At 39.7% G+C, this 12,574-nt stretch overlaps 1 protein-coding gene across 3 annotated transcripts in view; it reads left to right on the plus strand.

The window, feature by feature from the left end:
• The window catches only part of LOC121418382 (endoribonuclease Dicer-like), a 50,394-nt gene that overhangs the window by 25,023 nt on the left and 12,797 nt on the right, over positions 1-12,574 (plus strand). For 2 of the 3 annotated variants that reach the window (XM_041612220.1, XM_041612219.1), the window contains exons 10-14: positions 2,219-2,355; positions 2,964-3,143; positions 6,019-6,232; positions 6,687-7,690; positions 8,411-8,563. In XM_041612220.1, coding sequence (XP_041468154.1) covers positions 2,219-2,355; positions 2,964-3,143; positions 6,019-6,232; positions 6,687-7,690; positions 8,411-8,563 — 1,688 coding nt within the window. The remainder of the gene's footprint in view (positions 1-2,218; positions 2,356-2,963; positions 3,144-6,018; positions 6,233-6,686; positions 7,691-8,410; positions 8,564-12,574) is intronic. The other variant, XM_041612221.1, reaches the window with a different exon arrangement.

A 12,574-nucleotide genomic window follows, 5' to 3' on the forward strand; every position in this document is an offset into this window, starting at 1 on the left:
GTCGATAAAACCCACTGTTATGTAGGGACAGTGATTTTCTGTGATTTCACAGAACTCACGGAAACAGCCCTTTGAATGTTGCTTTTCAAACGGAAAATCACATAAATCATTTTTTCATCAAACTGCTCAGAACGGCAACAGAAATTACTCCAAAATCTCAACAAAATACTAGCCACAAAACTCAATCTCTTTCATGATCTCACCCCCAGCGAAGTGTGGGTGAGATCGTGACAATCCAAACATTGTGACTGCACTCGACTCCATTCGTTAGAATTGAAAACATCACGAGCGCAAGCTCAACTAACGTAGAAGGCAGCTATCACACAGCCTAGCCGTGTGTTGCTGCCCTCTATGTTCGAAGATGTACAACATGATATCAAAATGGCGGATATGCGAAAGACGTTGATTGCTCACAAGGATGTCCAAAAAGCCTCAAAATTATTGATAAAACTTCATCAAATCCTAAAATAATGCTAATAACGTGATGGATGAGGATGTATTTATGCTAAATATGTTTGTTAAAATATGCTATGTAGTCATTTACATCCAATCAGAGTTGCTAATTTTCCGGATTTTTCCGGAATTCCGGATTTTTTCCTTTGCTGAAAAATATTCCGGGAAAAAAAATCGATTGTCAAAGTGAAATCCGTAAAAATTTCCCCTCCAAATCTTGTCACGGAGTTCGCTACGGAGAGCGCAATTTCAATTTTGGATGGCCAATTTGCGCAGACGGAAAATTATTAGCGTTGTGCGCAGCATGAAGTTTAGCTGGTACTGTACTTGCACGGTACGCGCGAGCAATACACTGTAGCAGTTGCAAACGCCGCTCTATACCCTGCAGGGATACGGGTGTCAGCGCTATCCCAGTCGGGCGATCGCCCGGTAGAACCGCTCGAAGCACGGCCCGGTGTGGCTGCAATTGCCTGCTGCTGCATGAGTGATTGGTTGTCTGCCACGGGATTTCAGCTGAAAACCTATTTGCTACCATGAAATATGTGTTCTCTGGTGCGTATTCATCAATTCATATGTGTGAACTATCCATCATTTTGATAGAAATTGTGATTTATGGATTTTCAATAGTATAGGATTGTCTTGTTGATGAGTACAGTGAGTGAAAAAGGGCACCCCAGCTGCTACATACACCCGTCCCGAGTCGCACCCATTGGCCGCAGCATATTAACCCGCAGCAGGTTAACCCGTACCGTAATGAGTACGGGTTACATGATTTTTTTTTTTTGAGCACCTTTCTTGCCTATGATATGAAGTTTATTATGTCATTAATTATTTGTTATGTACTACTGTAGATTAATGATTTCAGCCCTCTAAAGAATAAGAAAACGTTCCAGCTTCAGGGGGCTTCGCCCTTGACCCCGCCAGGGGCCCTGGGCGGGCCCCTGGACCCCGGCCTGGGTTTTCAGGATTTTTTTGAGCTATCAGTTAGCATCTCTGATCCAAATGTTAATTGCAGATTTGATAGTGTTCTTGGTACAGTGGCAGATACAAATTTTGACCAACGTGAGTATGTGACATCACTATAGTGCATAAAAATGCGCTTTGATTGTTCTTTTGTCGATAGTTATCAATATCGTTAAGATATTTTTAACATGATATCGACAGAGAATTTTCTCAACGATAACAGCCCTAAAGGGGTAGATAAATGCATTGTAGTATAGTTTTAGATGTATGGGAGATAGAAATATAATGAGGTAGGGACTTGTTTGGTAAATATATGTAGATTCATGATGGCAGTATGGATGGGTGTATGGACAGGTAAACGTACAGTTGGATAAATGACTGGAATGGTTGATGAATGTATGGATGGATTGCAGGGGTGTGAAAGTTCAGATTTTTATCTGATTTCGGATTTTTTTTTTTCAGCTTAATATCAGCTTATTTTTGGCTTTCCTCTGTACAAAAAGAATGGGAGCTCTTTTTATTTCAGACTTTTTCCACACTCTTCAGCTATTTTCAGATCTTTTATTTGTGACCACTCACACACCTGGGATTGGTAAATATCTGTAGAAAGATATGGATGGATGGATGGATAAATAGATCGATCAAAAAATGAATTTTAAAAAATGATCAAAATTTGTGTCACATTGTGTGATCCCATAATTAGACCACTGGCATAACTGCCAATACCTTTGAAAATAGGGGTCATGGATTCTGTAGTGCAATAATACGTGATGTTTGTATGGTTCTTTTTTTTATTGTACAGGACAACTGAATGACTTCCTGCAGCCAATCGGGAAGGAATCGGTCTTGAAGGCCACGGAAAATGCTTTCAATCATCTCTTTGCTGAAGGTCAGACACGTCCAGGAACAACTAAGAAGAGACAGTACTATGATAAAGAGGTAATTTTCATCTTCCTATGTCTTTTCTTCACTGAAATTAGATTGTTTTGTCTACTGGTGTCTAGGATGGATGTTTTTATTCTTCGTTCAATTAGTTAAAAAAAATCTTTTAAATGATATCATGAATTCAATAAAAACAAATTTAAAAATGAAATAAAAACAGACTGATTACCTTTGAAATCAGATTTTCCCTTCAAAAAGTGGATTTTCATTGCAAAATTTCAAATAAAATATCTATTTATTTGACATGTCAGATATTAAGGATGAGCACTGATCTGGTAGAAGTTTGATGTATGCTGGGGGGGGGGTAATGAAATTAACAAGTACAAGTAAAAAAAATCCTTTACAAGTGATCATTGCCTCCATGAGCAAATGCCTTTGAGGCCGTCTTGATGAATCTGATGATGCTGTTAGATTCAGACATAAAGGAAAGCCCTTTAGATGCAGCACCTAGCTCAAACAGCTCTTTCATCTGAAGAAAGTACCTTCTCACTGACTTCAGCATATTGACTGAGACTGTGCAGTCAATATTGGAATTACTCTAAGGAATATACAAATGCAATTCCAATTCCACTGTGATAGTGTCCACCTTGATGATTTGCCATCAGGTAGCGAAGTGCCTCCAAGGATGCCTTCCAATGCCAGATGAACCTTGCTACCTGTACAGTATTGACATGTCCCTGGCCTCACCTCTACCAGATATCCTCAACATACGAGAGAGGAAACTCCACAGACCAGAGGAAACACACCAGTGCTTCGGTATTCTCACCTCAAAGCAAATACCAAAGGCAAGTACAACCAAACTTGCTTAACTTGAATCTGCAGAGACGGTGGTGGGAGGGGGGAGAGGGCACTCTCATCAAAATTTTGACACTTTGCTTGTATACAAGAGCGAGTAAAAGGGGTTGTTTTTCATAGTTTGGCAAACTCTTCTTGGAATTCTACCTAGGAAACAATACTTGGATAAAGCCATTTGTATGTTACTATAATGACTTATATACATAGCTGGTGGGTGTTTCATAAAGCAGTTCGACTGGTGATCCTTTCTTGTGGTAAATGGTAGATTCATTGGCGATGGTTGGGCACGTAAAAAAAGTTCACCAGTCATTCTTAAAGTCGCTCTTAACTTACGAACAGCTTTATGAAATGGCCCCTTGGTTACGCTTTCTTGGGTAATGCTGCTGCACTAAACCCAGGTGAGGTAAATGGGTAGCATTGGGTACCAACAGAAAGTACCATAAGTAACGGTGTATTAACCGCACCTTTTTCTCGGCGGGATAGAAGCAAAAGTCGGGGGTGCGGTTTATACACGGTGACGGGTCTGAGCCAGCCCGCCGTAACCCCTCCCGTACATGTTCGATGTCTGCCAGTTCACAACACATCGGGTGGCCGGGCGTAGCCGCCCAGGCAATGTCGTTTAGAGGGGTATGAGCCGCGGGTAATGGAAAGCGATTATTACAATATCAATTAAATGTTGTCCATAACAAACGCACCCACCTTCATGACACTAATTTTGACTTTATTCTCGATTCAAAGTAGTGAAGTTCCCTGGCTAATTTAAAAGAGACGCCAAGCATACTCGGTAATATTTTGTCACCGCTGAGCGAGAGTTGAGTGAGCTTAGAGATTGCGTTGTAATGTGGTTATAGTGCGACTTAAGCTGGCGCTATTCAAAGTCCCGTTTCGCGCCAGCTTGTTTTTTTTTCCTTCCTGTTTGCTTTTCATAAGATACCATGTAAACCACACACGAGAGAGACGGCACGAAGCCGTAAAAAACAACAGGAAAAATGTCAATTTCTTTGTTTCTCGAACCTTCCTGTAATCCCGTATCCAAAATTCATGCTAAGACATCAAATTTCTGAGAAGTGATTGTGAGGTTGTGATGCAAGAAATGTGAATGTTTCTTCCTCCTACGCTGGGAAAGACACAGATCATAATTTGATAAGATGTACTGGCATGACTGGTACATGTACTATATCGTAGTTTGCAATGTAATGGCAGTGCTGTGTGTGTGTACACTGTGACTGTGAGGTGAGTGAGTGTGTAAGTTGCCAATATTGTCGGGACCGTTCTTTCTAACATTTGTAGATGAATTGATCAAGAACAGCAGATTTCCGCATACCGGTAATCTCTTTGGATACTTTGAAATCTTAAAAACTTAGATTTTGTTTCTTCGTACCTCAAATATGCATGTAAATGTGAGAGGAATTTTTTTTTTTTTTAGTCCAAAGTTGGGGGTGCGGTTAATACACAGGTGCAGTTAATACACCGTTACTTACGGTTCTTCCTCAAAAAGCTAAGAACACTAGAATGGGTAGACTAGCTTAGGATAATATCGGAACACCTAACAAGGTGGATATGTGGGCTATACAAATAGAGTACCCAATATAATTATTTAAGTATGCATTCTAAATCCAATTCTTTTTTTTTGTCTCTTCAGCTACAGTTCAAATCTGATTGATGTTGACAATAACTCAGTTTTAACAAGCATTTAAATGGAAAAGCCAATATTTTCTGAAGTTTGATAAGAGTTCAAGCATACTCAAACGTATTCCCAGTAGAATATCTCATTTGGCACAAGATTGGTTGGGCCCAAGATTGTGCTCAAAAGTCAAATGGAACTTATGGTCAGCTTATTAAAAGGCCCCCTGTCCAAGATTTAAATAAAAAATTTCTTTCAGGTTTCTGTTAAACTCATTGGAAATAGACAGTTTCAATTAATAATATTAACACTTCTTTAGTCTTAACATTTTGTTGTTAGTTTGATTCATAGCAATCGAGAGATGTCGTGAAGTAGTGGTTCAGTCACTGGACTTTTAAAGCAAGGATTGAGGGTTTGAATCCTATTCCGCGCTATGGTCCTTTGGCAAGGCACTTATACACGTTTGTCACTCTCCACCAATGTGTTAAATGGGTACACGGGGGCCGTTTCATAAAGCTGTTTGTAAGATAAGAGCGACTTTAAAGAGAAATGCCAGTAGTTGCAGTAAACACTGATTTCATGAGAAAGTCTGTAAAACTAGGCGTAATTGTCAGTATATCGTCGAGGATCTAGATCTGGTTCAGTCACATAAACTGAACTTTGTGAAATCTTGAAATCTACGCTGAAAAATATTCATACTGAATATCACCAACACAGATAAGCACACATGGGACAGTGTATTATTGCTTTGAATGTCGTGCCCGACGCTTGACCCGAATCCTGTGCTTATTTGCTAATTTCTTAGCAATTGCACAATTTCTTCCAGAATCCTTTGGCACATATTCTTTATTTATACAAACAGACACTTTGGTGGTCATTTCATTGGATTCTGTACAAACTCACTTTGATATCGTTACCGAAACTGGCATTTACCTTTAAGAACGACTGGTGATCCTTTCTTGTGGTAAATGGTATACAAAAAAAATTCATAGGTGAGGGTTTTGAGCGTAAGAAAGGATCGCCACTTGTTCTTAAAGTCGCTCTTAACTTATGAACAGCTTTATGAAACACCCACCCGGTAGGATCTGAACGTCGGTGTGACTAGATTGGCATGGTGCACTTTATGTTTGGAACCATCCTCTGATCGGGATAATCATAATTACACGTGAAGCACTAAGAAACACAAAATATGAAGTGCTAGACTATCATTATTATCATCATCATTATCTTCTTTTATCCAGGTGCCTGGTTTTCCAGTCTATACCAGGGCAGGAGAGTTGGCTGTGACCATCAAGCTTCAGTCAGATGCGATACGACTGAGTGGTAATCAGATCAGGAGAGCCCAGTCCTTTCACGGCTGCATGTTCTCAGAAGTGCTACGGCTTGACAAACCTAACCTAGAGCTGAACCCGGGGAAGAGTCAAGCTAATTACCTCATTGTGCCTCTCAAAGAAGGTGAAAAACCAAAACTGTATAGAGTGAAACCTTTTTAAAATGACCACTTAAGGGAGACAGGAAATGTGGTCCTCATGAGCTCATGTTTAAGGGAAACCAAACTTGTGGTCTTTATAGATATTTGGTATTTCTATACTTGTAATTAAAGCAGGTTGGCTGTATCTAGGGTTCTCTTGTCTAGTGTAAAACATGATTGATAATGGTATTAATAAGGTGACAAGTTTTAGGCACCAGATCCATTCCAACCAGTCAGTCTTATGATTAGCAGTAACCGCCATCTTAGTTACCATTGATGGCAAAGTTAACATTTATTGTAATTATCTATCTTCATTTTTTTTTCTTTCTTTTTTTCTTTTATGTTTCTCAGTTATATACTTTAATTCATACTACATGTCATTTAGTCCTATATGTCATTCAATCATTTTTGTCTGTTGCTTTATCTTATTCCTTCCAGCAGGTCCTAATAGTGGCCCTTCTGTCATTGACTGGTCATTTCTTGAGGAGGTCAGCCTGAGTTCTGGTCATCTTGACCAACCCCCTCAACTTCCGGATTACAGCCAGAGCCAGTTTGAGTTCTCCACGGATATCCTCGCAGACGCCGTGGTCACGCCAATCTACAGGAACATCGACCAACCCCAGCGTTACTTTGTGGCAGATATCCTCTATGACCTACCCGTGACCAGTCCTTTCCCGTCTGAAAAATATGAGACATTCGTGGACTACTACTTTGAGCGGTACGACATCCAGATATCCAACTTCCAGCAGCCGTTGGTAGACGTCGACTGCATGTCATCCAGACTGAATCTGTTGACTCCAAGGTATCTGAACCACAAGGGGAAAGCATTGCCGATCAGCACAGGTCAAAACAAAAAGGGGAACCTGCAGAAGAAGCAGTACCTGGTCCCCGAGCTCTGCTACATCTATCCCATACCTGCATCCTTGTGGAGGAAAGCAGTGTGTCTTCCATCCATCCTCTACAGATTGAATGCGCTGCTGATTGCAGAGGAACTCAGGGTACAGGTGGCCGAGGAGGCTGGCATTGGCCTGAAGAAGCTCCCAGAGGAATATCCCTACCCGAACCTGAGCTTTGGATGGGAAGGACTTGACCTTGAGGCACTCGAGAGGCAAGAGAAAGAGGCCAAAGAAGCAGCAAGATGCGATCATGATGAAGGAAATGCAATATATGTTGAACCAAAGTGCAATAACAATAAGCAGCTGAAAGAGTATGAACGTGCAGCTGAGTCTGAACTGCAGACAAGCGAGATTAAGGATGTTGAAATGAATGAGCAGCTGAACACACCATGTGACCAAAGTAGACTAGAACGTTGTAGGAGAGATGGTAATTTGAACAGTACTAATGAGAATAAAGACACATTTGATGATGAGAACTTTCACCTTGATGATGACGGCTATGACCCACAGATGTGCCTTGGACCTAGCCCTACTATTATTTTGCAGGTTAGATTGGGGAGAAGAAATGGGATTCATTTCATGAACCAAACATTCAGTGTTTTTCATTGACTACTTGTTAAAAGCTACTGAAATCCTTGAATTTGATGGGCTCAAAGCAAATTTGTCTGTGAAAATCAATTAAAAGATGCCTCCTGAAACACACCCATGTTCTCTTCTGATGAGCAATATGTTCCGTAGAATACTCCCCAGGGAGTGGAGATTATGCATATACTTTATGCGGGCAAGCAAGAATCCAGTGAAAATGGGGTAACCATGTATCTGTGGTTAGCATTGTTGGTCCTATGTGATAAATTCTGTATAAAAGTAGAATATTATTTTTATAATCAATCTTAAAGAATATCGGTAGTGACCCCTTTTATAGTTTATAGTCCCCCCCCAAAAAAAAATACATATATATAGTGTTCCAATTTTAATTGCTTCTAATCTGCCATAGATGCCTGACCTATTTCTCTCATTCATGGCACATATTTTATTAACAGTTTATTGCAGTGAACATTCTATAAGGTATTGTTGCCTCTCATGATTGCAAATTATGTAAACGACATTATTATGAGATACTCGTAAGTATATGATTTAGTATATACATTTCAGTTCTGGGCTGTGTCTGGTGGGCTTGGATATAACTCTGCTTTGTTACATGTTCTGTTCACATTCTTTAAGTTAGCAAAACTTGACAATTTTCAACGTTGTTATTTTGTATTCCAGTCTTTGACCATGTCCAATTCCAGCGATGGTTTCAACCTGGAGAGGCTTGAGATGCTTGGAGACTCCTTCCTGAAACAGGCAGTGACTGTCTATCTCTACTGCACCTACCCTCAGTTAGATGAGGGTAAGCTATCATTCCTCAGGAGCAAGCAGGTTTGGAAAGATCTTTGTTATTGTCATTTATCACTTTTGGCTGTGTGTCATACGTATGTAAACCTGATGATGTTGGGGGTATCAGTGGAAATGTCATCGTAAATTTTAAAGTTTATAGATCTACATTTAGTTCATGAAACTTGGGACGTGAGAGTAACCGTGTATCCTTGAATATCTTGTGCGTGTTTCAGGTCACATGACCATTTAGGGTCAATTAACTTTGGTTATGGGGGTATTTATGGAATTGGCATCATAAGAAAGTTTATGGATCTGCACATGTAGTTCATGAAACATAGGCATAAGGGTAATCAAGTATGAATGATTGTTTTGAACATGTCTTAGGTCACATGATCATGGTCATAGGTCATGTTGGGTCTATGGACATAGTATTTTATTATCATATGAGTGTTTTCTTTTGTGATTAATTATTCAATAGCTGTTTTCAAAGTCAGCGCTGCTGCTATCTCGAATTGCGTATTTGTGCAGGCGAGACTGCCAGAGGCGTTCCACTTGTTTATTATTCTCATCTTGTAATAATATGTGACTCGGCATACCGAAATGAGAGAGAAGTCGCAAATGAAAATTCCTAGAAATTCGACAAACTAATAAAAAAGTCAAAATTTTGAAGATTTTTTTTTTTTCATTTTTAGATTCTTCCATGTTTCATAATTACTGTGTGAAAAAAATGAGTGAATTTGATGACGGGAAAGTGATAAAAAAACAGTTTTTCCTCGAGTGTTTTTTTTCGGTCAGTTCAAAATTTTTTTATACTTGGCACGATCGATTTCATCGAATTTCGCTTCATACTAAGCTCCGCCCCTAGCAACGTAACGCCATTGTTGATTGGCTATTCATTTAAACTCAAGTACAGCTGGCGGCGTCCGCCGACCGTCCGCTCGATCGATCGGTTCAATGAGCCTCAAAAGAAAGATCAAAAGCATCGCTTTCAATAGGTATTCTGAAATTGAAAAGGGGGCTTCTGAAAGTTAACAAACGGGATTCAACTTCTAAAGGGCTATTTTTGTAATAATGGTAGTTGGTACTAGGCGGGGACGTTAGCGATAGATTGATAGGCCTACCTGATTTAGAGTGTATAGCTAGCTTGTCTCGCGAAAAAGGTCATGCGTAAACGCAAAGTGTTTATATAACACGGTTTGTTGGCGAGGATTAATTTCATAAAACATAACATGGACGTGATGAAGATTCTCTTATTATTTGCAAGTGATCGGGATGTTTCGATGAGAAAACTCTAATTTCAAAATAAAGGGTTTAAAATACATTTAAGTGTTGTATGTTCGCGAATGTGGGTTAATTGATCTGCAGTATATCATTAACAAAAGAAAAAAAGTTCATCATGAAAGCTTTGTGGGCTTTATTATTTCCAACTATTTTTGCCTTCAATTTTTTTATCATGTTTGAATGAACGATAGAGAAAGAAATGTCAGAACTTCGACAACTGAGGCACGGATCCAGGGGATGGCACGTCCCCCCCCCCCCGAGAAGAAAAAAAAACAAAATTTGTAATGTAAAAATGCCATTGAAGCCGAGATGTACCCCTTTTTGAAATCGAAGACTTCTATTCTTTTTTTTTTTGCTTGTCAGTTTTTTGGCGGGTACGAAGTATTTAAAAAAAATATCCTTTTTTGGTAAATCCTGGATCCGCCCCTGACTTTGACCAATGAAATATGGGACCATGCAGTAGGCCTGCATTTTTAATTTTTGGATAATGGTATACGGGACTTACGATATTGATTGAAAATATTAGTCATTTAAAATACACCTATTGAAATTATCATTTCCTAAAAGTCATTGTCATGTTGTCCCATTCGACTTTGCCCAGATCTATTCTCTCTTTCCCTCTCTGTTATTCTCTTACCTTCTTCTTTCGTCTTTCTTGTGTTTTATTTTTTCCTTTCTACTGCTCCCCCTTTTCGTTCGCAATTTTCTTTCAGATCAGTCGGTCTCTTCTTTCTAAATCTCCCCCCCCCTTATTCTTCCTCAACCCCTTTCTCTTCTTTAATCTTATTCGTTAATTCCTCTTCTGTTTTCCGTTCTTTTCCCCTTTCGATCTCTTTTTTTTCTATGTCGATTATTTTCTCCTCTTTTTTTTCTTCTCTCTGCCCTTTCTTCACCCTCCACCTTTCCCCCCTAATTTCACCTTTTCTTTTTCGTTTCACATAATTCTGTTTTTCGTTCTTCTCTCTTTTTGCCGGTTTTTCTTTCTTCTTTCCTTCCGTCTTTTCTCCCTCCCTCACCCATCGCCTCATTCCTCTTCCTTTTATCTTCGTTCCTCCTTAATAATTTATAATATTATTTTTGTTTTCGTTCTCCCTCTCACCTGCTCATCCCCACGATCTTATTCCTGCCCCTCCATTTCTATTTTCTTCCTCTTTACCTCTTTTCTTCCCCCTTTCCTTCTTTCTCTTTCTTGCTCATCCGAACGTCTTATTCCTCTTCTTTTCCCCTCTTATTTTTTGTTGTTCTATATCCTTCTTCTCCCCGTTCGATCTTCTATTTTTTTTATATATCACAGCCGTTCTTTATTCTTCCTTGCCACATCCATCGTCTTTTCCTCCACGCCCTTTTTCTTCTTGTTCTTATCTTTGTTTTATCCTCTTCATATTTCGGTTTATCGTTCTTTCCCAGTTTGATCTTCTCTTTTGTGTGTGTAAGCAATTTCGTATGCCAATTTCTACCCCCAAATGCCATCACAAACGTGTTCTGTACGTGCAGCCCATTTCACACCCGAGAATTAAGGGCCCGTTTTTATTCCGTTAAAGGGACCCCTTTGCTTTCTGATATAGGTGACCTTTCTCTTATCAGTGCCCCTTTTACCCAAATAAAGTGCCCCTTACCAACACGCTGTGCCTCTTTCACCTGGGAAGGACAAGTTTTGTCACGGTGTATAACGAGTGCCCCTTTTAAACAAGAAATAAAGCAATATTCTGAGGGAAAAAAATAATCATACGTGCATTAATAAGTTTCATGAGTCAGGTGAGTGGGTAGATGAGTACAGATGGGGGATTATCCCCCCCCAAAAAAAAAAAAAACAACAACAACAAAAATCACAAGCAAGAAAAAAGAAAGAATAAGAGAAGGAAAGAGAGATATGACATTATTCTGAATAGGCCTATGTAAAAATCTAACACAAATTGGATTTTCGTTAGAAAAAAAGTTGATATTTGCTCGCTCGCAGCGTCGATACTACAGCCAATTAAAAAAAAAATTCGCTCACCACACTACTGTAGATGCCTTTCTTTAAAAAAAAAAAAGATTTAGTTCCCTTTTAACGAGAAGGTGCCATTTTTCCTAGTGAAAACAGGGGAGGAAGAGAGGGATGGGAAGGAATAAGCGAAAACAGGGGGGGGGGGAAGGAATAAGCAAAAACGGCAGAAAGAAAGAGGGATGATAGGAATTAGCGAAAACAGGGGAGGAAGAGAGGGATGGGTAGGAATAAGCAAAAACGGCAGAAAGAGAGAGGGATGATAGGAATTAGCGAAAACGGGAGGAAGAGAGGGATGGGAAGGAAAAAGCGAAAACAGGGGGGATGGGAAGGAATAATTAAAAACGGTGGGGGGCGGAATTAAGAAAGGGAACAAAAAGAGGAAAGGGAAAGAAAGCGAGGATAGGGGAAAGGAGAAATGGAAACGGAAAAGTGAAAGTGAAAAAAAAAACAATGGAGGATCCAGGAAGGGGCCTAATATTTGAAAAAATAAAAGAACGAAAAGGCGCCGCTTAAAAAAATAAAGGAAAGAAAAGAACATTTTGACAGGGTCAGACTTAACCCCTTTTTCAATTTGTACTTTTATGGCGCCGGTGAAGTACAAAAATATGTATGCCGCTCGGCATTACGCCCCCCCCCCCCCCCTTCGCCAAAAGCTGGATCCGCCTATGAAAAAGTAAGAAAAACATACAAAGCGGGAAAGGAAGGAAAGAACATGTGAGAAAGAACAAATCATTCCATTATGCTAGCGTGATTAGTCAGAAAGGGAAATAAATGACAAAGATGCA

The sequence above is a fragment of the Lytechinus variegatus genome, chromosome 7 (genome assembly GCF_018143015.1).
Source record: "Lytechinus variegatus isolate NC3 chromosome 7, Lvar_3.0, whole genome shotgun sequence".
NCBI lineage: Eukaryota > Metazoa > Echinodermata > Echinoidea > Temnopleuroida > Toxopneustidae > Lytechinus > Lytechinus variegatus.